The sequence below is a fragment of the Propithecus coquereli genome, unplaced genomic scaffold, assembly GCF_000956105.1.
Source record: "Propithecus coquereli isolate 6110/MARCELLA unplaced genomic scaffold, Pcoq_1.0 Scaffold32, whole genome shotgun sequence".
Classification (NCBI taxonomy): domain Eukaryota; kingdom Metazoa; phylum Chordata; class Mammalia; order Primates; family Indriidae; genus Propithecus; species Propithecus coquereli.
The window spans coordinates 4,565,931-4,592,467 of NW_012148841.1; the positions used below are offsets into that span (position 1 = coordinate 4,565,931).

At 36.9% G+C, this 26,537-nt stretch overlaps 1 protein-coding gene across 1 annotated transcript in view; it reads right to left on the reverse strand.

Moving 5' to 3' along the window:
* Positions 1-2,273: 2,273 nt before the first annotated feature.
* RELN (reelin) overlaps positions 2,274-26,537 on the reverse strand; it is a 462,655-nt gene continuing 438,391 nt past the window's right edge. The window contains exons 55-64 of the mRNA XM_012650296.1: positions 26,308-26,414; positions 24,803-25,045; positions 24,038-24,213; positions 20,755-20,828; positions 19,664-19,825; positions 18,436-18,593; positions 15,860-16,079; positions 13,834-14,031; positions 12,756-12,854; positions 2,274-3,394 (exon numbers count right to left, since the gene is read on the reverse strand). Of these exons, the coding sequence (XP_012505750.1) occupies positions 3,298-3,394; positions 12,756-12,854; positions 13,834-14,031; positions 15,860-16,079; positions 18,436-18,593; positions 19,664-19,825; positions 20,755-20,828; positions 24,038-24,213; positions 24,803-25,045; positions 26,308-26,414 (1,534 nt within the window). The 3' untranslated portion in view covers positions 2,274-3,297. The remainder of the gene's footprint in view (positions 3,395-12,755; positions 12,855-13,833; positions 14,032-15,859; positions 16,080-18,435; positions 18,594-19,663; positions 19,826-20,754; positions 20,829-24,037; positions 24,214-24,802; positions 25,046-26,307; positions 26,415-26,537) is intronic.

The following is a 26,537-nucleotide window of genomic DNA, read 5'->3' on the forward strand; positions in this document are numbered from 1 at the left end:
CTCAGGGTGGTTTCGAACTCCTGAGCTCAAACAATCCGCCCGCCTTGGCCTCCCAGAGAGCTAGGATTACAGGCGTGAGCCACCACGCCCGGCCCGTATTAATATTTTTGATAAATCATAATTGTATACATTTAGGGGGTACAATGTAATGTTTTGATACATGTGTACAATGTGACATGATTAAACTAAGTAACATATCCATCACCTTGCTTATCTATCATTTTTTATGGTGATACATTTTAAATTTACGTAGTTATTTAAAAATACATAATACATTATTATTGATTATAGCCACCCTGCTGTGCAACGGATCTCAAAACTGGTTCCTCCTACCTGAAACTTTGTATCCTTTGATCAAAAACTCTATTTCTCCCCAACTCCTGTCCCGTAGCCACTGGTAACCATTGCTCTCTAGTTCTATGAGTTCAACTTTATATGATCTCACTTATATGTGAAATCTAATAGTGTCTGTCTTTCTGTACCTGGCTTATTTCACTTAGCATAATGTCCTCCAGGTTAACCATGTTGTTGCAAATGACAAGATTTCCCTTCTTTTGAAGTTTGAATAGTATTCAATTATGTATATATATACTACATTTTCTTTATCCATTCATCCATTGATGGACATTTAGGTTGTTTTGATACCTTGGTTATTGCGAATAGTGCTGCAGTGAACATGGAGTGTAGATATCACTTTGATATGATTTTAGTTCCTTTCGACATATACCCAGAAGTGGGATTACTGTTTTGTATTGTAGTTCTATTTTTAGTCTTTTGTGGAATCTTCATACCATTTTTCACAATGGCTATACTAATTTACATTCCCATTAACAATGAGGAAATACGATTGGTCTTTGTATATTGATCTCGTATCCTGTAACCCTGCAAAACTCAGTTATTAGTTCTAGTAGATTTGCATAGATTCCATGGGATTTTCTCTACACATGATCAGTTTGTTTCCAACTAAGACAGTTTATTTATTACTTTTGAATCTGGATGCCTTCTCTTTCTTTTTCTAACCTTATTGCTCTGGCGAGAATCTTTAGTACCATGTTGAATAGAAATGGTGAGAGTAAATATTCTTGTTTTGTTCTTGAATTTAGGGGGAAAGCAGTAAGGTTTTTATCACTAAGTATGATTATTATCTGTAGGCTTTTCATAGACTGTTCTCTTTCCCGTGCCCATTAGATCAAAAATTTACTTCTATATAGGCAGCACTTTTTTCATTATATTGTATGTATTAGTTGGTATTTCTGAATTTCTGCCTAGACTACAAATTGAGGAAGAGAAGCATGTTTCATTCATTATAGTTTCCCAAATAATGTATCTTGGTATAGTAATAGATATTTAATAGATGCTTATCAAAAGAATGTTTATTGCTTAATGAGGCATTTACACAGTTATAATAAGTTTATTTGTGTGATTATTGGTAAATATCTTCCTCCTCCACTAAACTGTGAATTTCCTTAAGGCAGAGATCATGTTTCCTTTTGTTCTCCATTGCATCTCTAGTGCCTTTTCCCACGCATGGCACATGGTATTATTACTTAATAGATACTCGATGAATGAATGCATAAACAAAATGACTAACGTGGGCCATGGTAGGAAAATACTCTGAAATCAAAGTTACTTCTTTTACATTTAAGTGTTTAAAAAGGTACTATTCTCTAGTGGGTGTATTCTTCCTTCAAAAGATTGTTCGTTCCTTCATTCACTGCAGGCATATTTAGGCTCAGCATTAGCGGTGTCAAAAGTATTGAGAAAGTTTGCCATTGCTGAAAGCTCTAGATTTAAGATTTTTTCCTATTTTTTTTAATCCTCTTGAAATCAATAAATTCAATAGTAGCAACATAATTTTTATTTTGTAGACATTAAAAGCAAGCAGGGAAAACGTCTCAATCATCATTTTTATCCTCGACATTTAGGACAGTGCCTGGCACATAGCAAGCACTCAACAAATATTTGCTCAGTGAACTCATGAGTACTTCTTATGAGCCAGGTATTGGTTAGCAGCTAACAAACTTCTCAGGAGTTAAGTCATTTTCAGAATTCTCTATTAACTTTTCTTAGTGTAGTTACAGAGTGATTAGTAGAAAAAGCTGCAAAAGAGAAAAATGACTAAATTGAAGGTGTGGCTTCATAATTGCTATTATCAATGATGAAACAAAAAACCAGTACATGTATCTGACATTATCTTTTCAAAACCTGAACAGCTTATAAATCCTATACAAAATTTAATTAAAAATGAATGAAGACACATAAACTTCAAATGACTTTTGGACATAATTTTTATTTAAGCATGGGCTTTTAGGTTGGTTCACCCTAGAGTGTAATCTTTCAGTTACACTAATAGAGAGTTCAGGGCTACAGGGCCATTATACTGTTGCTGGTGTTGGTACAACTTCATCAGAAGGTATGAACATGACCCGCAGGAAAAAAATGATCCACGAAGAGAACACTATGAAAAAACATCCACTGTTTTACAAATCACTCTGTTACCACAAACACAAAATGGCAGTTACTGTTAGTAAATCAGCCACAGAACACTTAAAAACAAAATCTTTAGACAAGGAAGTGGGAACTCCTTTGTGGGAGATAGGGTCTTCATCCACAATTTTAAGTAGAAAATATTTCAAGGTCAAGCATTTTTCTTATCCACAAAACAACGCTAAACAAACATACATTTTTAAGGAGTATATTAAAGGAGATACAATATCTTTACAACTATCTTCTTGAATAGGTATTTCAATTAACTTTCTGCAGAATATAAGTAGCCCAAAATTCAGCAGCAAAATATTGCAACATAACAAGTAAATACAGTTTCAATGTGTTATATCATAGAAGAGAATACATAAAGGACAAACAATGATAATTTAATCATATAAAACATGATACATAGCTGAAATACAGTCCACTTAAATAGCTTTGTGACCAAGAATGTTAAATACTGTGCTAAATGGCATTTTAAACATAAAATCTCTTAAATTTTTGTGCTTAAACTTTATTTTTTTGTTAAACTATCTCTTATTCTCAATACTGCCACTGTAACTGATATTACAACAGCATCACAATTTTCACGGACACATCAACATGAAGACATTTACTTATGAGCAAATAAGTCACTTGTCATTAGTTCACAGTGTGGGAAAGTGGTGTACACTCGGTCTTGAGAAGGGCTTTCAGTTAATCACCAAGTCCTTCACAGATATTTCCTGATATCAGATGCAGTGCGAGATTTAAAAGAATGGAGAGCAACACATTGGATGTTGGAAGAAAAAAAAAAAACTTTTTGACTCTTCATGGGTATCGCCTAAGTGACCTTCGTCTTCTGTTGTAGAAGTGCCTGAGCCCATGTTGTCGTGAAAAATTCATCATGTAATTTTGTTTTCGAGTGCTGTTAAAATCAAAAAGGATACAGGCAGGGAGGGAAAGGAGAAACAGCATGTAAGTCCCATCACTGAACATGCAATCTATTCTAGGTCCTAAATTACCCTGATAGTTACTTGAAAATTTTCAGGATTAATAGGTCATGCTGACACTACCACCCAGGGACATAGTAACTGAAGGCTGACACCTATACACACTGCCTTTGGCCTTGAAGAAATCCCTTTCTTTTCATGAGTGAGCTCTGAACCAGAAAAAATGGTAAATTCTCTTGATTCATAGCAAAAGTGGACTGAGACTGTTTTGGATTTTTAATTTTACTTTTATTCTTGAACTCTTCCTGAAAACATACCTGGATGGATTTCATTTTAGTAGAAGTATGCACTATACCCATTGCCTTATTTAAATACTTCTGTAACCAGTAGGAAGGATAATTTGTTCCCTTTAGCAAATGTTCTCTCTTGCTTAAAAAGCAAAAACAAACAAACAAAAAGCAAACTTGTTAGCTGAATCACTTTGACCTCCCTAGTTTATGCAGTCTCAGGGGCAAAACAAGGAAATAAGTTTTTCTCAGAATGTTAGATTCCGTTGTCTTCCTCAAATCGTAAGCATCTGGGGTTATATTCTATAAACATGGCCTTATGAAAGAGACCCTCCACTGAAAAGATCTTAGAAAATACTAAGAAAGCGCAATTGAATATATACTTGTATGTATGTGTGTATATATTTTATACATACACACTACATGTGAAGCTGAAAAAAATACTGAAAATGGCTTTTAGGAGCCTGTTTGAAATTGCACAATAGTGGTAGTCATAGCTGCTAAAGTTTTGGCAAATATACTTTTAAAAGGATCAGGATTTATAACATCACTGAAAAGAATCACATTCTCACACACTGACCCAAGTGACAACATATCTATATGTGGCATCAATATGTGGTTTATGAGAATGAGCCTATCATTACTTTTCAGATGCATCAATCTCCCGAATATGGTCATGGTCCCAAAGCCTTTCCTCTTTAATTCCACAGAAACATAAAATGCATGAGGAGAGGGATAATGTCATGTAGTGTGATTCTACCGTAAAGGTCGATATGACCTGAACTTGAGTAGGGTAAAGGGGAGGAAAAGAGTAATTTTTCACTGAGCAGTGTGATCTTCTGGGTTATCAATCACTAATAGACTAGCAAGGTGTAAAATGATGCTGTCTATCTAGTATATTATACTAGGTATTATACAAGCCCTTGTAAAATATGGAAAACTTTAAAAAGAAGAGAACTTTATAGTTTGATCATTAGAAAAGAAAACTTATAATAAAATGTCTCAAAGGAAAATACATAAATTGAATTTCATCAGATACGTATAATCAAAAAGCAATAGCATCTGTGCTTAAAACTGATGAAAAGATAGACATCAATTGATATATATTTTATAAAATAAAATGCTAATCCATTCTGGATTTCAATAATATCAAAATGCTAGAAACTATAAGATGGAAATGAAGAATATACTATGAAGATATTCTAGAGAAAAAAACAATCATTTGTCTTTGGGTAGCCTTACTATCCTCCTCCCTTCATGTGACAATGTTACGTGTATTAATTAAGTTGATCAGTTTCAATGTCACAGTTGAGGTGTATGCATTATTTATTGGCTGCTGTAAGTACTAATTGCTGCCTGTGTAAAGTTCAGTTACAAAAAGGGACAATGACTTGATGTATTGGACTAATCAAGTATCAGAAGAAATGATCCAGTTACTTCTTTATTCATGAAATCTTGGGACTGGCACTTGCTGTCTTCCTGCCAACATCCTAAATTACTTTGTAGTCCTTTCCCTGAGCTATTATAATGGCCCCCTAAACTAGCTTCCTTAACTCAATTCTCTCCCCTTATGAAAAAAAAAATTCCACTAAAAAGAAACCATGAAATGTTAAGAAAGTACAGCTGAATGCATAATTGTTTGAATGTGTGTGCATTTTGCACACCAGTTTCAGTAAACTTTCTCTCAAATGTTGGCTTCACCTTGCTTAAAAACTATGCATAATCCTCTTGCCTATGGAACAACACCTAAGCCAGCTTTACCAGAAATTTCAAGTCCTCTTCACGTTTAATCCTAGTCTGTCCTATCCTTTGCTACTCTCCTGTGTAGACTGCTCTGTTCAAACTTGCCTGAGTCATTTCTGCCTACTTCAATGGCTAATCCCAAACATCACTTCCTAAATTTCTACTTGTTCTAGTATCACATTTTCTTTATTGCTCACCTCCTCCAGAAGTGATTTTTTTTCCTACGTTGAATTCTCATAGTGTTCATTACCTGCTTTGAATGGTGTTTATTTGTGTTCGTACCTTGGCTCCCCATGCTAAACTTCCGTTGGTACGGGGCCTGTCTCCCAGCTCCCCCCACCCCGCCCCACCGCAGCACTGGCCTCCTGCCTGACCTGTGGGTGGTCAAGGCATGTTTGTTGAACTTATGGTGACTTACTGATTGGATTCCTGTTGTAAATCATTACTCTTTAACTATAAGGAATAATTGCAAAGTTAAAGCAGTGAAAATTGTTCTGTTGAAAACATGTTTAAAGATATAAGGTACTCAAAGAGAATTTAAAAGTTAAAATATTTTACATTAAAAAAAGATAAACTTAGAACACTCAAGATATTTAGTTATCTCAATGCAACCTAGACTGATGTGAAAGTTACCTCGATATTTGAGAACAAAGGAACATTTACTTTTAACAAAGTTGATGTGCATGTTTAATGGCTTTAAAGCAAATTCTCCATATAATTACTTAATTATGGAACTGATTTAAATGTGAGAAAATAAATATTATTAGCATGTTTGCAGATCTTTAATACCCTAAAAATCAGTTCAAGGTGGAAGCTTACAACTAATTTAGAGGGCATTTTGATTCATTAGATGCTCTTTAATTTTGAATAAATTTATGTATCAGTATCATATCTTTGGATTCTTTAGAATGTTGATATGCAGACTAATGTGCTCAATGCCTAATGTTTATATAGTCAGTCACATTAAAAATGGCCACACTTTCAAAGCATCCTTGAAACTAACTGGTAATTTGGTATGTGATATATACCAGTCAGTTAGGTTGGAATAAGCCTTTTAAGATCAAGCAACATGGGAAGCTATACCAAATGCCGTTTGCTTCTCAGGTCGTTTAAAAGTTGACATGGTTACTAAACAGTTATTATACCTTCTAAAATGTCTAACTTAACAGGATTGGGCATTAGGGAAATTTTTAATAAGTTTAAAGATCTTATATTTACTCATTTTTTGTGTGCAGCATATCTGTGAGCCTGTTTTTGTTTTTGATACATGCAGATATATAGCTATAGATAAACTTTAACTGAAATAATAATAGGTACAATGGAATTAAGATTTATTTCTTCACTGCAGTTACAGGGGAGAGTGATTTTTATTTTACGTTCAATAAAAGCAGGTAATGTTCATCCCAAGGCACATCAACTATGCCACTTGACATATCAATTTGCTTTTGCTGTGGATAGAACTAGGTCCATTTTTAAATTCTCCCATTATGAGTAAGTCATTGAAATGAAGGAATGAACATCAATGGCTTCTTGGAAATGCAGATTTAAATTTCCATTATTGCTGAGGGAGTTTAGGGACTGACTTAGGTGGCATATGGAATTATAAAATGCTTTCCTGTTACGGCTTAGGAAGTATGGATATTGCGAGACCTTTGAAGAACTAGTGACTCTGTGCTCTATTGAACTGTTACTCTTCACTGGAGCCACAAGCTTAGCTCATTTATTATTATGAAAAATTCAGTTGCTTTTTTAATGGATTCTAAAGGAAATGGAAGAGGTAGAGAATTGGTAGAAGTACTTTGAGCTCATAGAAATTTTTAATGATCAGTAATTAATTTATAATCAAATCACATGGTACAGCAAATAATAATTTATAAGAATGTAGAAATAAGAATCCAGTGGAATCTTTTTCAGAGAAATACTGGCAAGTATAAGATAGAAGTTGCCATTCAAACTAATCAGTGAAACTCCCCTGATAAAGGGTGCTGCACATCTGACTTTCAAGGCCATGCGTTCTCAGCAAGGCTCCGTAAAATCAGTGTCGGCATAAATATCTCACAAATACTAAAGATTTCATATTTCTTTTCTCCGCTAAATGGTGATGAGAATAATATCTGATAATATACATCTCAGGGACTTATAAGAATTAAATGAAACTTCTAGCATCATATGCAGATGTTCAATAAATGATAACCATTTTGCCTTTTTAAGTTTTTAAGTATCTTAATTAGAGGACAAATGTATGTATATATTAAAGGTGGCCAATTTTACCTAAGGACAAGGTCTAGAACTTGAATGTATTATGAGTAAATCTATTCCCCTCTGCCAATTCATTTATTAACTTAGAATAGAATTGATAAGGCATCCTCATGAATCTCCAGTGCAGTAGGTCTTTTGAAAGACGTTACATTTAATCAGAGCCCCGAGATCTTTTGCACACATTTCTATTTTCACTTTCTCCTCATAACAAATTTATAAACTGTGAGCACTTCAAGGGCACCTAATACAGTGCCAGGCACAGAGGAGAATCTAAGTCAGATCTATTGCACAATGAGGGAATGCTGATTAGCAGTTTGGTCTATGCTGTTGTGACCAATATTGTATATGTTAGAGACATCTCAATTTGGCTGACTCTGAGCTTACACGGATATAGGTTCCAAATGTTCCAGTATATCCCAATGTCATTCATAACTGTTTCGTAGATTTTTTTTTTTCAGCTGCAAAGATCTTTACAAAAATTCTCAGTTAACTTTGGTGAAACTATTAATATTAGCAAACAGTTCCCCAGATTTAGTAAGAAGGACTTACCTTACTCTAGTGGAAAACCAATGACAGCAAATAATGAAATATAATACAAGTTAAAAAATGCCTTTCAATGCATGCAGCACTGTGATTAGTCATAAAAGTCTGATCAGGTTTAGACGCAATATAGGATTTTTCATCTCTTTTGAAAATAAAAATTAAAGAAGTTATTTCTTATTCTATACCCAATATATACATATATTTAACTTTTCTATGTAATGCAACATGCAATATTTGCTCATACCCATATGTTAAGGTACATGTAGCTATAGTACTACATTTGGCATAAATGTTGTATATAATTATAAATATTAAATTAATAGTTTAATAACTATTATTTTTATCATCTGATTTTTTGATTATTTACATTTTAGGAAATACTAATTCCTGAATATATTAAGGAAGGGCTTTTAAAAATGCAGAAGTCCTCTACATCAGATAATACAGTCAAATTTAATATGCTTTGCAACAAATGTAATACATTCATCACCATAAATCATTTGTGCCAAAAATGTGACAGTATCTTGATAATGAATAGCATGAAGGGATGGTCATGATGGAATTCATTAAAATCTGATAAATGTGTTTAAGACCACAGTTAGCACATTGGTTTTCAGTTCTCAGTAAATATGGTAATAATTCACTTTTTAGTAAACCAATTCACAAAGGCTAACTTTTTACTGAGTAATTTGCTTTCAAGGTACACATGCAAAAATTGGCCCACTTCATTATACACATGACAAGTTGTGACTTAGACACGCACACAGGAAATGTGATGTGTGAATGAAATGCATAGTTGGGTGAGGGAGATTCTTAGGATAGAAGTATGAGTACCCAACAAAAACGGTTAAGGCAACAAATTCTCTTTTATCCTAAGAAGAACCCCACCAGCATGGATCTTGTGAGGGATCTGCCCAAATGTATTTATAAACATTTACTGAAAAGCAAATATTCTGCGCTAGCAAATGAATTCAGAGAAATTAGGTTTCTGATACTTGATTGTCAATGACTGTATTATGCTATATTCTCCAGACTTTATGGAATGAGGACGTTTTGTAAGCTAGTGAGGCTGGAAAAATATGATCTGTCAATTTGGTTCATCTGTTATAAGGTAGATTAGCACGGGCTAATCATGAAGTGCTTTTCATGTGCAGGTTTCATTGGAAAACATCATGAGAGTGGGAAGATTACACTCTCAAACAAGCATAAAGGACTTTGCTTGTTAATTGCTAAAAGGGTGGGTTTTTTATCTTTATGGTGCAGGGTTAGTCATTCTGTATATCCATATTTATGAAACTCAAATCCTTCCACATGTAGTATTTTAGAATTAAACCATTTAATTAAAAATATATTACCTACTTAATGTACTTCTTGAAATATTTTCAAAAGTGGTAAATTTGTTCTCATCAAACTCATATGTCTTTTTGGTTAATATGGGCAGTACTGAGGTTAAGCTCAATATAAGATACCATGCATGACCACAGTTTTTCTTTCTAGGGGCTTTTAGCATGTGTCCTTCACATGCACAAAAGCAAACTATGGCAGTAAAGTTAGATTAAGGGCAACCTGCACTTAAAAAACAAAATACATTTTGAAAATTCTTAAGTGAAAAGTATGCCCCAACCATTAGTTGCAAAAACATATTAGGTGCCCTGTTTGCAGCATTCAATTAGGTAGGGCTTGCATCTCTTAAGATACATGCCTCAGTCTGCTCTTCTCCCCTCCACACTTGAGGAGTTCAAATTATTAGTTCATATAACTAAATGTTCTGATACAAAAGTATTAAGAGGATATTTTCAATTAATATGGCTTTATGGGAGTATTCCACCTCTCTATGTCTAAATATACATCCTACGTAGCAAGGCTATAATTAGTATTGTGAATCATGACATGAACCTTGGCTAGCTGCTTTGTGCACAGTTGAAAGACACTCTGGAAAATTATATTTTATTTTTCTGAATTCTTTGAAACTTTTTTAAAGCTCATCAAATGAATGAATTGAAGTAATTATTCTGTAGAATGCCAAATTAATGAATGCCTTAACATTTTTTGTGACTCTTATGAAAAAAATCCTAAGACCAAAGCAAAACATCAAAATCATGGTTCTGAAAATATAATTTCTTAGTATTGTATTTTTTAAACAACTCATTTACTGAACTCAGCTTTGTTAGGTATTTCTTCTCTTGAAAAAAGAAGGAAAATAATTCCTTTAAATTTTAACAAAGTTTTGAAATGTCATTAAAGAGAATTTTAAAATTATATGTATAACATAGGTACATAAAAGTTTATGGTAATATGTGTAAGGTTATAATTTTAAAGTATTCACTGAAAGATGACTTGGAATAAAACTCACACCATGTAACACCGTGTAGGTGTGGCAATGCCCTTTTCTTATTTAAAATATTTTAGTGCCCTGAGAGTTTGAGACATTAATGCAGGGTAAGATCAGACAGGTGCCTGATGAGTGATAAATTCTTCAAAGTATTAAAATTCTGGAGACTGAATAAAGATAAAGTCTTTACAATACAGATTACAGCTCCAGAAAAATACCAGAAACAATAGGTTTCTGGTATTTCATATAATCTGAGTTTGATTCTTATGATAGTATCATGATGCTGGTAGTTGCTTATATACGTGAACTCCAACACCAGGTGTTCCAGGAAGTTGTCTTGGGGTTTGTGTGTGAGGCTTCCTGCTGGTGCTCCTGAGCCTCTGAGGCACCAGGGCAACAGGGAGTGGAAAACAGAGCTCTAAGCTGTGAAGGGGCTACTTCCCACGGAGGGAGTATATTTGTACTTCTGACTCTACCTTCTCTTTAATTTTAGGCCAAGGGAGAAAATTACTGGTGATGACATGTCTCTGAAATCCAAAACAGATAACTGTAATTGCTTAACTGGCTGGGAGGAGAAGAAATACGTACTCAAATGCATGGTATATTAAGAATTCTTGTCTACTCAAGGGCAGTATTAATATCCTGCCTTCTTTTGAGGACTATCAAGTTTTGAAGTTTCCATAGGAGTTGGTATGCTCTCTCAGGCACAGGAAGCCCCAGTAATGCAAATTGTCTTGGCAAGAGACTTGAAGGACAAGAAGTGGTTATTGACTCTAATTTGATTCTCAACCAGTTTATTAGAATCACCTGAGGTGCTTTTAAAAACAACTCATGCTCAGTTCCCATTGCAGATCAATTTAAATCCTCACCCAAAGGGATGGGCCCAGGCACTGGGATATTTGTTGATGCTTTCAAAAGCTTCCCAAGTGATTCTGATATTCAATCAGATTGAGAAGCGCTGCTCTGAAAGGAAAGTAGCCAGGCAAAATGGCTCTAGGGTTGGTTTTTGGTCTATGTCGACATCTCTCTAATTCATTTTAGGGCCCAGGTTATTCTATTCTGTGGAATAACGTAGTAAGAGGAAATCAGTATCTAAGTAAAACATCAGCCTCATATTTAGATTCAAATGAATCTGGACTGTTGCTGTAAACTTCAACTTTGTCCTGTGGAGGCAGAGCCCAGCAAGTTGTCCAAAAGCAGCAGAGCGCACGGCTAGTGTAGGGACCAGGTTGCTCTTGGATTTGGGGTTGATATGGATGCCATGCAAGCAGGTGCCTCAGTGAAAACTCAGACGAGGGCTAGCTCAAGACTGAAAAATTCAGCTCATGGCTATGATTGAAAGAAAACAAATCTGGTAGCTTTCCTACCAATAAATCACTTAAATTTGCTTTCAAAATGATCGAAATCAGCCATGGGACTGATTTCATTTTGGATTTGGTAAACAGAATGAACATTTGAACCTATCTACCGAGAAGATTCGCCTCTCCTTGCCAACCACTTGGAGCCATCAGTCCGAACCCGTCGAGACATAAGCATTCCAGTTCTACAGGAACTAGATCATTAGAGAAAAAGCAAGTCATCTCTCCGAAAGGTAACAGTCAACCCGGCCAGCTGACAGCCTTACTATATAGGAGAAACCACAGGGGAACACCTCTAACTTGTTAGGTGCTGGGATTGGTCAGGAGGAATCTAAAACCACACGTTCTTCATTCTAGTTGCAACCACATAGTTAAATGGAGAAGGCCTCAGGCATCTGTGGCTTAGATGGGTGTTTGTAACAGGGCACATTAGCCAGTGGCACTCTGGACACCGCCCCGCATACATCTTCCTTTTTAAGGATGTCATTCCATTTTATAAGGCAACCCAGATCTGGCACAAGACTTTGTTTCCCATTTACCTGGAGACTTTTGTTTTATCCAATTTAACCAATATTGTCAATCCTTAAATAGATGTTTTGCTTATTGAAGTTAGGTACATTAAATTACATTCCGGGCTTTGCTATTTTGCTGATGACTTGAGCTATAGCTTGCAATTGCTGAAGAGTGTAAGACAAGTGGTCCTGTGGGGGCTTCTCATCAAAAACAGTTCTTACTGGATTAAGGAGCATGCCATAGCAAAGGAATTTCAAACCTTCTTGAAATGGACATGGGATGCTATGTATCAGATACTCACAGGACGACCTCCACATGGTCCAAAGCCCACTGATCATGACCTGTTCCATTGTGGCGTGGTTGCCACCAGCGCAATAAAACTCCTTTCATCCGTGCCTCCCTGGGTCACAGAAGGACAAAACAATTATACACTAGGAAACAGAACTTTCTGGTATGGGACTTCTAGGCTTCAGATATTATAATAGGCTGATCTAAATCAACAAAGCTTTGGGCATAGAATTCAGATTTGCTTAGGTCATGGTTCTCATCTAAGCAGCATTAAATTTTATTGGCTACTCAAGGACCTTAAAACTTTTCCATCTCTATTCTTCCTTCCCCTCACCCCAGTAGAAGGGCCTGGAAGAGCAACACATTTGGTCAAAAACATGAAGTGCTTTCTGTGTGACAGGCACTGTGCTAGAAGCTAGGCCCACGTTGTGAAGCAAAACTGATATGACTGCTTGTCCTCAGTAATTTTCAAACTAGCATACCCAGCAGAAAATATAAAGTGGTTTTTTTTTTTTTTTTTTTGATACAGGACAGGACCTGGCTAGAGTGCAGTGATGTCATCATAGCTCACAGCAACCTCAAACTCCTGGGCTCAAGCAATCCTCCTGCCTCAGCCTCCTGAGTAGCTGGGACTACAGGTATGTGCCACCACGCCTGGCTAATTTTTCTATTTTTTGTACAGACAGGGTCTTGCTCTTGCTCATGCTGGTCTCGAACTCCTGACCTCAAGCAATCCTCCCACCTCGGCCTCCCAAAGTGCTAGGATTACTGGCAGAAGCCACCATGCCCAACCTAAAAAGGCTGTTTTCTAAAGGACTAGAAATACTGGTTAATGGAAGACACATATGCAAAAAGTGCCTTTTGTTTAGTTGTTATTCTCTATTGCCTTTTGTCCTTATTCCTTGCTGTAATATTTGCCTCTTGTCCTAATAGAAAACAGTAACACAACTTTGGAGATCTAGGTTAGGCTTTGTCCTGCCACCACCTAGTTTTGTGGTATTGATCCAGTAACTTCACCCAACTTCTACCTCAAACTCTTTGATTCCCAGGGACTGTGCATGAGATCCCGCCTTTCCAGTCAGGCCACTTACAGGGGGACATTATAAGACACTCTCTGAGCTTGTGTGAAGTCCTTTGGCTGGTGCTGAGCAATGACATGCCAGGTGATCCCGTTGTTGACGCTGTACTGCAGCAGCACGGCCTTGTCCACGGCGTGGGGGCCACTCAGGTCACTGTTGCAGCTGTCTGTCTGGGCCGCGCTCCCAATTTGCAAAACAAACATGATTTTGCTGGAACACACAGAGGAAATCATCTTTCAGCAAAAGTCAGGAAGTATTAAAGGAGTTATACTTCCTTAATTTTTTCTTGTTCCTAGAGTCCACAATTTCCAAGTTCATAATATAGTAAACATAGAAGCGAGTGTTACAGCTCTTTTAGAATTTATCTAGCAAGTTTTCCAGTTTTCATCAGAAAACTCATAATCATAATGATAATAAACAAAAACCAGAAGCAGCCAGCTTTATGACTAAATTACATTAATAAATTTATACTATCTTTTACATTATACATATGAGAATAATGTCAGAAGGCTGGTTTTCTACACAAAGAAAACAATCTTAACTTTCAAAGATGTGTCTTCTTTTCATGATGCCGGAAACCTTGTAGAGTATTTCATCTAAAACACCTTCTATTCTCTAAAAGGTAACATGGGCCAAACAGCTGAGGACATGAAGACGACAAGGACTACAGCCACAGTATTTATGCTACATACTTTTTACAAATAGCTCCGAGCTGAATGCATCTGGATAAGGATAAATATCTATTTTAGGAAAGGCTGTCTGGAGATTGGAGCTGAGGGAAAACTGAATTAGGACATGCAAGCCCTGGACCATGTCTGCTATTCACTTTGACATGCTCTCTTGTTTTCACAGGCATCCTTGCCCTTAGAAGATACAGCTTTAGACATAGGAAATATATCCTCATAAGATTCCTCGTGTTAACTGAGTAGATAGATAGTTGAATTTAGAGTAGATAGTTGAATAAAGAACTGGACTTAAAACTTATAAATGCATAAATTAATTTAAAACAAAGTTACTTATACAACATGCTGTGCAATTGTTAACTAAGCACCTAGTTGCAGCTACCAAGGAAGATATTAGGTTGTCTCTAGATTAAGTATATGTTTTTGGTAGAAAAAAAATGGAGATGGGTAAATACAACTTGTAGCATTCCATGGTTTCTATACAGGAATTAATTTTATTATATTTTCATTGTTTATCATATTAAGGGCCCCCAAAAGTGCCTTTCTGCTGCTGAAAATATATTACTAATATTTTCCACAGTGAAGAGCTTCCAGTAAACATCATATTCTCATTAACCAAACATCTATTTCTCAAATACCCTCATAGCTACTGAACATTTTTCAGAATTCAGTGACTACTCTAGAATAATACTTTGCAAGCTTTCTAAAGCCTTGCGATCTTTTCTTATGCAGACAGAAAGCTGTGTTTGCTCTGGCTAAGGTGGCAGAGCTGGGAAGGGCAGGTGGGGAAGGAAATAAATCCTCCTTACATCTCTTTCTCTGTCTCTTCCCTAGTCCATTTGCAGGGTCTCTATCCACTCTACTCTGCATTAACCTCCAGCTCCTGTAGCATGTGAATTTTTAAAGATTTTATCCATTCATCCATCCATCCATCCTTCATTTCTATTATTGCACTTATTAATACATATGCTAAATACACGCATATGGGTGCACTGCTATAAATCTACTTCACATACACATTCATAGTTACATACTTGCCTGTGGCCAACATTAAATTACCTATGTGGATGATCCCTTGCTAATATTTTATATTTGGCCATTTTTCTGGGCTTATGCCTAGGTCACCACCACCCAGCCAGTGCGTGTGAAGAAATGGAAAGCAACTCTATAATAAATTTAAGCAAAGCATGATTCTGAGTTGTGAAAACACACAATGCTGCCTTGTACCAAATTCAAATGATAGTTATTTTTCCACTGCTTACTGACATCTGTGCCGTAAGGTTCATGATCATATCCACAGATAGTGGACAATAACCGGGCTTGTGACCAATTCTGCAACACACAGATTTGGTTACCTTGCTCGAGTGAGATCCAGAGGCTTGGTGGCAGCTTGCCTGATCTGACAGCCGTTAAAATAGAGCGAGTCTCCATGGGCATAGGGTGCCAGCTGCCCACAGCCGCTGCCTATTACTCCACCTTGAATGGTCTCCCAGTTTGCCTCAGTGACTCTTGCTGACTCAAAATTATCTTTAATATAACTAGGAAGATCATGACTGAAAACAGAGCAATCATCACCTAGAGGGAAAGAAATAATCACAGAAATTTAACTAGAACAAGCAGAATCAGCAAAGATTAAGAACAGTATTCAAGTTCAGATTTTAGCCATTGTTGTTACTGTAAGAATGGCAAAATACCAAGCAGAGATAGACTCCCAGAAATAAACGTTTCTCTTTTGTTTTGGCAATCATTGGCTGACATTGTTGAAAAAAGTCCCATTATCCTTGAGTCAATGGTTACTAAAATACGTAGGTGCTCATGTACTTGTGTAACTCTGTTGCTTAAATACCACAGCATCTGGCTGGGACTTGAATGTGTACCGATGATGGGTCTCAGTAAGGAGCCCTCACCCTGGCATGAGAGGCCACCCTAACTTCTGATTTCCTAGCATGATTTTGTAGTAGAAAATAAGTCATTTTCTTATTCTCCTTCCGCTCTACACTTGGTGATTGTTGAGAGCAGAGTCTATATCTTAATTCATTGTTGGATTCCAGCACCTAACACGATACTTAGCATATATAAAAGATGTTCAGCTGTGAAGCTGGGATAAATAAATGAATAATGAATAGATTAGAAGTGTCTCTCAGAGACCACTGAGCTGCAATACTGGCATTTAGGTAAGACACTATATTAGCAAATGTGTATGTGCTTGCATGTCCCCTTGATTTAAGCCGTACAGCTTTTCTACATGTCCATAATAGTTTAAAATCAAAAGGCCAGAGTTCTGTTGGATCAGGGGAGAGGGAAAATTCCAGATGTCTAGGACTCTTTGTGAGACATTTGATTTATACATTTGCCTAAAGTTAAAATTCTCAAGCTAATATGCAGACAGACCCAGCTGGTCTCAGTGGCAATGATACCAGGGGACAAAAGAGATGGCTAAGTAATTTCAAATGCCAGAGATGTGCAGCAGTCTGCATTAATCATATCCATTTCATTTGGAGGCAAGGAGATAGCATCAACTAAGAAATCTGAATAGATCCTACTCTAGAATTCAAATATATGGACTCTTGAATCGTATACTTGGGGGAAGTTGTATAATTCTGTTCCTGTTTTGGATAAAACTCTCAGCTATGAATGAGCCAGCAAGGCTGCTTGGAAAGAACAAGTACTTGAGTACTGGTCTTTCTGACATTTACTAGCTGTGTGACCTTAGGAAAGTCACTTAACCTCCCTGAGTCTCAGTTTCTTTACCTATAAAGTGGGAATGATTATATTAACCATAGATAAGTTATGGGGACATCATAAATACTAAAAGTGAATGAATTGGTGTATACTATGTAAGTAGCAAAGCATAAGGCAATGTAAGGATTCACTGAAAAAAGATTTACTAGCATTGCTATATGCCAAGTATTAGGCAAGGAGGATAGAATGGTAATTATGTAAAGAGAACTTTGTAATGAGAGAGGCTGAAACCTGCTGGAAACTTTGGATGAAAGAAAAGCAGGCCTGCAGGCCTTCTAACAGGCCGACAGAGCAATTTTCTATCATGTGAGGGGTTGAGTAGATACTCCGTCCCAAATATGTACTGAAACTCAAGCAGAAAGAATATATTTTTTTGAGTCACGAAGGTTGTCTGGTGTGATGGAACCACCTGGGAAACAGAACATCTTGGGTCGTCTCAAGATATTCTATGTCTTGGGAGGACGATGACAGTTACTGTTGGAAGAGGTGGAGGAAGGATGCATACTGGCAAAGTATCCAGGCATGGGCAGCTAGGTCAGGAAGGAGAGCACCCAGAAGCAGAAATAAGTGTCGGGGGTGTGGGTTGGGGCAGAGAGTTATATGGAAGATGGGGAATGTAAAATACTATAGCATATCCTGAGTGGATTTATATTTACCTATGAATATAAACTTATATTTATAGAATATCCTGAAATTTAAATCCGTGTTTTGTTTTCCTTTTAGAGACAGGGCCCACTCTGTTGCCCAGGGGTGGAGTGCAGTGGCACAATCATAGCTCACTGTAATGTCAGGCGATCCTCCCAAGTAGCTAGGACTATAGGTGCACACTACCACACCCGGTTATTTTTTAAATTTTGTGTAGAGATGGGGACTTGCTATGTTGCCTAGGCTGGTCTCAAACTTCTGGCCAGCCTCAAGTGATCCTCGGCCTCCCAAAGTACTGAGATTAAAGGTGTGAGCCACTGCACCTGGCCTAAATATATATTTTTAAAAATATTTTCAGCAACATAGCATAAACTGTGCTTTGTAATTTGTTCCAAAGATAAATAAGAAGTGATCAAGAAGTGTATTTATCTCATATCCCTCAGGGTGGAGTTTCTGTCCATCTCTGAGTGGACTTTTGTACACGTGTTAAGATGAGGAGAACTTCATGGTCTCCTGTATCAACAACAACAGCCGGGATTCAGACCTTGGAAACTCTCATCGCAGATGCAGATGGCGCCGGTGGTGCAGTATCCGTGGCCACTGCAGAGCTTGGGGCAAGCCTCTCCGATGTACACGTGGTCAATCGCCCAGCTCTGCTTCTCAGTTTCTTCTCCCTTCTGGATCCAGCGGAACTGTGTTGCACTGAAAGCCCCACGGAGAGCAGAAGACATTCAGTAGGTTATTATTTCCTGCCTGCATCCTCTGGGAATGGGGACTATTTCTGAGAAAAGGGCTTCCCAAACTTCTTCCTGAAGCACGCTGCGGGCAGAGGTTAGTGAACTTGTATCCTTCAGACTCTGGGAGTATAAACCAAAATGCCAGTTTGGAAGCTTATATCTTCCCTGAAAATTTTATGAATTTCCTATTCTATTCCATAATAAATATATGTCCATTTTTCCTACGGAGGTGTATCATTTTCCAAATCTTGGAGTAAACTGTATGCTGCTCTGGGAAGATTGCTCTCAATTGTGTTTATCCTGTAGCTTGGTGTAACCTGACAGCCCTGCTCACTCCAGAGAGTATTTGCATCTGGATGAGAAGCGCAGCTGCTGGGAGAGCAGAACACTGAGGCAGAGCTCCAGTCTTTGGGTCTGTCTTTCAGGGCCTGTGATTGAGTTTGGCATATGCCATGGTATTTAGTCAAAAGAAAATCTGAGATCTATGAGTTACTTACAAATTCCTATTTCTTCTTGGGACAGGCAATTGCCATTTGGGGACATGGGCTGGTGAGAGGAGGGAGAGATGAAGGGAAGGGCACTTGGGCTGCATAAAGCTCTGGCTCACTTATCAGTGGTTTTCAGCTCACTGCACGAACTCTGGAGATAGTGCCAGATAATCCCACAATTTTTTTTTTTTTTTTTTTTTTTGAGGCAGAGTCTCGCTCTGTCGCCCGGGCTAGAGTGCTGTGGCATCAGCCTAGCTCACAGCAACTTCAAACTCCTGGGCTTAAGCATTCCTTCTGCCTCAGCCTCCCAAGTAGCTGGGACTACAGGCATGCGCGACCATGGCCGGCTAATTTTTTCTATGTATATTTTTAGTTGTCCAGATAATTTCTTTCTATTTTTAGTAGAGACGGGGTCTTGCTCTTGTTCAGGCTGGTCTCGAACTCCTGACCTCAAGCGATCCTCCCGGCTCGGCCTCCCTGAGTGCTAGGATTACAGGCGTGAGCCACCATGCTTGCACCCACAATTCGACCATAATGTGCAGCCTACCTGGAGGAGACGTGGTCAGGCAGCTGGATGGTGATCCTCTTCCAGCTTGAGCTGTTGACGGCATTGTAGATGGTGGCTTCATGGAACTGGAAGGGGGAACAGCCAATGCTGTTGGAGGAGGAAGGCAGGCACTGGGTCTGCACGAGCTGCCAGGAATCGGATCTGCAGAAACCGAAAGGCTATGCTGGACAAATCATATGCAGAATGTAGAGTATTTCTAATGCCAAGGTAATGCCTTAGGGTTGGGTTAAATTAAGATCTTTTTATGTGAATTTCCTGTTTCCTGTACATATTTATAATTACAGATTATAAAAAGAAAAATTAAAAATAATTTCTCATAAGACATATTTTGACTAAGCACACTGATATATTCACAGACAATAGAATAAAATAACAGCATGCAAGGCGGTGAATTCTAGTAGCTTCCTCCTACTGAAATTGTTACTAGAAATATACCTGGAGTTGATTAACAAAATTGTCTGCCTACCCAAACTTAATATAATTAGTTTTTAAAAGTGGTGGTGGGCAACAGGGCTATCAAAACCCTAATGAGGTAACTGTACTTTGTTAGACTTCTAGCTAATAATGCTAATATGCTTTAGGAGATATGACTCTGGCTCAAGCATATTCGGATCATTCATTGATTATAATTTTTGTTAGGGTTGGTGGAAAATAAGCAACATGAATAAAGAGAGTTCTTTGAGGACAAATGTGGTGCCTTACTTATTTTAAAATATAAAGTTTCTTGGCTGCAGCCTTGTATGAAAATTGAATTTTCTTGAAGAAAAATTTGAAAATATGACGTATGTATAAATTTTATACAAATGAAATTTATATAAAAATATAAACTTCCACTTCTAATATACAAGGTTACCCCTTGTATATACAAGGTTACCTCTTGTATATACAAGGGGTATATACTTATATATATATATATACACACACATATACATATATATATATACACACACACACACATATATATATATATATATGTATACACTTGTAATATACAAGGTTACCCCTTGTATATTAACCTTTTGGTTTGTGTATTCAAGTTTGGAGAAAATGTAAAAAATTATTTCACAAACCTTGCATCTTTAGTGTATTCCAACATGACGGAATGAAGATCACCACAAGAAGTGGCTTCACAACCCACCACAATCTAAAAAAAACAAACAATCAATACACAGGTAAGATAAAATGACATCTAATATTATTAGTTAGAAATCCAATCTCTTTCCATTATGACTCTGATAGGTAGTCAAGGAACATTCAGAGAAGTTTTTACACAGAGCAGCCTGCTGGGACACTAAGAATGCATTCCTTTGAATTCTGTTAAAGACATACAATTTTGCACGGAGATAAGAATTAAGGTTTTAAAAGGAACTATTTCAATTTACTCAATTAGTATAACATATTAATCACAAATTTGGGTACAATAAATTGGCCAAAGGGAAAAAAAAGGTAACATTAGGAGAATTTATGAAGAGAAACTGAAAGTATCACTGGTTCAAAACATTTTCATTGACATCCTAACTTTCTTAATGCTATTGTTAAATTTTTATTTGGAATTAAAAATAGCCATTTTTCATTAATATTCATTCTTAGGGTTTTCTCTATTTCATAGTAATAAAATCTTTCCATATTATATGCAATTTGTATTTGAATCATTCATAAGCATAAATGCTATACAAATTTGGTGATTTAAATTTAAGTCCTAATCATCTATTTCGTCAACAAGTCCTATTTCAATGCTGATAATAGGGAACGTTAGTGCTAAAATTTTAGGCCATACATCCATGAATAAAACAACTCTAAATTCAGACAGACAAAGAATAAGAAGTGTATTCCAGTAATGGTAATGGGAATTGATAAAATGCTGTGGTGCTTCATGGGAAGAAGAGATTGTATTTGATGAGGTGGATTAGAAAATCATTCATCAAATAGAGCGTGCGCAGGCTGCCCTTGAAGAATGGGAAGAGGCTGAGAGGTAGAGAGAGGAGAGAGATATTTAGATGGAAGAAAGAGTGTACATGAAGACAGAGGTAGGAAAGCACGGTGGCATGTCTAGAGCACAGCATGTAGCATGTTTTGGTCTAAGCGTAGAGTATATGAAATATTGGGAGATGATAAAGTTAGAAAGAATGGCTGAGTTTGGTGGATCATTAGTTGTAATCTAAGGTGTTTGTCCTTAATTTGGTAAGCAGTGGAGAGCCATGAAAAGTTTGAAAGCAGTGGAAGTATCTGCTCAGAGCTGTGCTTTGTAAAGATCCATCCAACTGTGATGTCAAATTTTGGACAGACAGAAATGAGGAGAGACTGGGGTGAAAAGAGTACTTAGCTATTGATTTAATTAGGGCCAGAACAGATGTTGTGATAACTGCAAACAGAGAAGATTTGATGGATACCAGGAACACCGGAAATTAGAATTAAAAGGATGAGGTAACATATTATATACATATATACATATGTATAAATACATAATACATATTTATACAAATAAATATGTATTTATTATTTAAAATACATATTTTGTATTTTACAAAATATGTAAAAATATTACATTTTATTAGATGTAAAAAGTGAAAAAGACTAATTGAACATTTCAATCTAGTTACTAGGTGAAAGGCGGTGCCAGCCACAGAAATAGGAAAATCAGAAAGAAGCACTGGTTTGGGGAGGGACGATGTTAAGTTCACTGTTAGACATATTGAGTTGAGGTGCCAATGAGCAAAGGTGTAGGAATGTGCAGAGGCTATTAACAATGCTGAATTAATTGTTAATGAGCCAGTCAAGGTTGGATTGCAGATTTGAGATTTGCTCTTCAAGATATGACTCTTGAAGTCAGAGAACTGGATAAAATTCCTGATGGTGAGAATGTCTATGGAAGGAGGAGAAAGTTGATGTGCACTGAGAAATGGTGACACATAGAGGGTTGAAAGAAGAAAAGCCCAAAAAGAGATAGAAGTAGATATCAAAGAGGCAAGAGGAAAACCAGTGGAGGACCCAGAAGCCAAGGGGAAGAAGAATTTCACAGGCTGGAGAGGACAAGGACAACAGCATCGAATGGTCCAGAGAGGAACGGAGCGATGAGGAGTGGGCAGGAGCTGCTGGGTGTAGTGTGTGGCGAGTCTATGGTGGCTTCCAAGAGCCCAGTTTTAGTGGTATTTTAAGTGCTAAATTTCTGACGACAAACTTTTTTCTAAACAAATTGACTTGGTTAGAGAAGAAAATTTCAGTTGCTTCAGATCTCGGCTGACAAAAGCAGCCAAAGAGAAGGCCCCAATCAACTCAGTCAAGTAGGATGCCTTTGATATGGGCCACAGTGTGAGCCTGGTAGAGGGAAAGAAAACCTTCACTCTTAAAGGACAGGGCACGGGAGTAGGGGTGGAATAACACTGCATATGACCTTGTACGTCCTTCATGTCACTAAGTTAAGAATAGTCCCGAGGGAGTGGTAGCATTCGGGTGGAGGGGAGCTTGCCTCACCCTCCAGTTTCTGAAGGAGAGTTTAACATAGAGTCAAGGCAAAAAGCAAATTCATTTTTATATCTGCTAATAAGGATTCTTACTATTAACCATCGTTGTAGAACTTTTTAAAAAGCAAGGACATTAGAATAACTAATGTCTTTAAAATGACCTAGTAATAAACTGCATTTCTGTATGTAATGCCTTTTTTAAAAAGTATATTTTGCAATAGAAAGACATCAATTGACATTGCTTTATGAGTGTCTGACTCTCTTGTCTATTAATCACCTGTTATGCCTTCCCTTCCATCCTTCTATATGAATAAAATATACAGTTTAAAAGATGTGAGAGTCCCCTATAATTCTTTGAAGGTTTGGGAAATCCCAACTGGGCTAATGTACAGGTTTGTGAAGTTCAAGCCAAAGGAAAATGGAAAGATACACTTAAAAAGACCAGGTGAAGAAGCACATGGCTTGCTGCATGTAATAGGCATAGAGTAAGAGACAGAGAAATCGGGGTGGGGTGGAGAGAGACAGAGATATGGGGGAACAAGAGAGAGAATTGTACAATATAAAAAATAGAGTTACACAGAGATAGAAGTAGGCAGAGACTCCTATTTGAGCTTTTAATTTACAGGGTTTGGGAAGTGAAATCAAGATTACCATATGAGATATAACAGTTACATTTCTTGCTATGTCCCAACATATTCAGAGGTTTTATCTATGCTCAAATATCATACTGAATAAAGGCCTTTGCAAAAGACTACCTGTTTTATTCATAAGATAAAGTCTCTTTTAATGAATGAAATCAATCATTTCCTTAGAGTTGTCGGAATAAACATTCTCCCCCACCCTCCAAACGTAATGTCAAAACATTCTGTTTTGAAGAGCCACTTCCCCTTACTTTAAACTGCATCATGTATCCTGGCTGTATGATGAGTTCTCGGGAGGAGAGAGCATTGTGAGTCTTGTCCTTCTTTTTATTTGGCCAGTAGAGGTGGAAGGATGGATTGCCACAGAATCCTGCAGTCCTTACTGCATTAGGGTAAAAACTCCAGTTTTCTTCATGGGAAGTGCCTTCTATTAAGATAAATTGGAAGCAATATGGCATGTTATTCTCTTGAACTGATTAGTGTATTGTTGAATTACTTAAATGTTTATTCTCTAGCTTTTTGCTTACTCTTTAGGATTGATTTTTATTTTATTTAACTGGTATAATGTATGCATCTAAGCTGAGAAGTCAAATTTAGAAAAGATTACTAAATGCTAATGTAATGATCACCCCACTTTTAAAATGTAATTGCTAGTCTGGGTAACTTAACATTGCCAAGTGTACCATTTTGGCACACTTTGTAAGCCAGTGCATTATGTTTCTCTGTGACACAGAAATTACTAAGGAGACCAAAATTATTTTGGGGTATTGAAATTTCAAATTACATTTAAAGCTAGACATTTTGTTTTAACAGGATTTATTATATTCTCAGTTGACATTTTAACTGGCATCCAACTTTGAAGATTTATAAGCCACTGGACAAAATAATAGCTAACGTGTTGAACAGGAATATGTGCTGACACCCTTAAAAATGCTTTTTATGTACTAACTCATCTGAAGACATAAGCAGACAAAAGGCTCACAGCAAAGAAAACTGTTCAATATCTTGTTTCTTACCATCATCAAAAGTGTCCACCAATTGACTGGGATTGATTTCTGCTCCGCCAATCAAAATGTTGTCTAGAGCCCACTGAGCGCGCTCCACCCCAGAGACGACAATTCCATTGCTGATCACAAAAGGCTGCCACCAGCGAAGTCGAGTTGTGTTGGTGAGGGCCTCCTCAGGAAGAAGTATGTAGTCGTGTCTGACAGAAATGTATTTCTGGTAATCCATCTCATGGAGCAAAGTCCAAGTAATTCCTAAAATAACAAATATACCAACACAGTAATATATCTGAGACCACCCCCACCAATAAACCACTAGTATACTGCAGATACTATAAGCTTCCCAAAGACATTTACAACCAGGAAATGAGAATGGATTTTGCTGACTTTACTTTAGGTCTTCACCACTTATAAACAAGTTTCAATTTAAGGCTGATGCTATTTAGAAATACTTGGCCAAAATAAAAACACCAAAGTACAAATGATATATTTTTTGCTTTTAACATTTAGTTCTAGATTTTTATATGCATAAATAATGAGATACATCCCTGTTTTGCATGTTTCTAGATAATAACATCCAGTATTTAAAAAATATAGCTATTATAATTTTATGCAGTTTGTAATTAGTTGGACTCATATGAGGGTTATCTCTTATTGCTTGCTAATACTGGAGGTGGGATGTTTAAATTACTTAAGAAAACATCTTTCAAATACCTTAAAATACTTGAGGATCATCTATCTATCAACTAGTTATTAAGAATGATATCTATCTGCTAAAGGAGATTTTCTAAAGACATCATGGCATCATTCATCTGGTTTTAGCTAGTCCAAAATAATAAAACAGAATTTTATTGAAGTATTCCATGACAGACTCATGAATTCAGATTATTTTCTTTCACAATTAATGAAGTTTGTTGTAGATTTTCTACAGCATTTATTAAATGCTTGCCCATACATAAGCTTTTAAAAATGCTTTAAAATGTTTTCAAAATGATCTTTTACTTGGAAAATCACACAAACTTTATTTCTTAGTTGTATCATTCATAATCAAGCTTCAGTTAAACATAGAGGTTCTTTTCTTTCTTTCTTTTTTTTTTTTTTTAAGAGACAAGAGTCTTGCTCTTGCTCTACTCCCAGGCAGGAGTATAGTGGTGAAATCATATAGCTTATTGTAACCTACAACTCCTGGGCTCAAGTAATCCCCTGGCCACAGCCTCCCAAAGTGTTGGGATTACAGGCATGAGCCACCATGCTCAGCCAATTATTTTCTTTATTCATAAAGTCTGGAGTTTAATTTTTAATGTGATTTCTTTCTTGTTCCCTTTTTGGGGTAGATTTTGCATAATGCGGAAGTCACATGTATGGAACATGTAATGCAAACACCATCTGTAGCTTTTTCTTTGTGACTTTTGGGATTCACGTTATGAAGTCAGCAGTGCTTTGCAGAATTTTCTGAGGGTGTTGGATGGAATTTGGGAATCTGCTCCCCAAGCATGGCTTTCACTCCTGCAACATGCCTCCATCAGTAGAATAGTCCAACAGCACGCCTTCCTTCCGGCAGATGGGACGATGGCAAGAGGTCATGTTGTTCTCACTACCGATGCGCCCCCAGTACTGCAGGAACCTGAACACAAGCACATATTATCCATTCCAATTAATTAGAACAAATATTCTACTCCAGTCTTGGATAACAACTTCTTATACACATATGTTCCTTGCTTTGGGGCCAATTTGCCATGTTGCAATA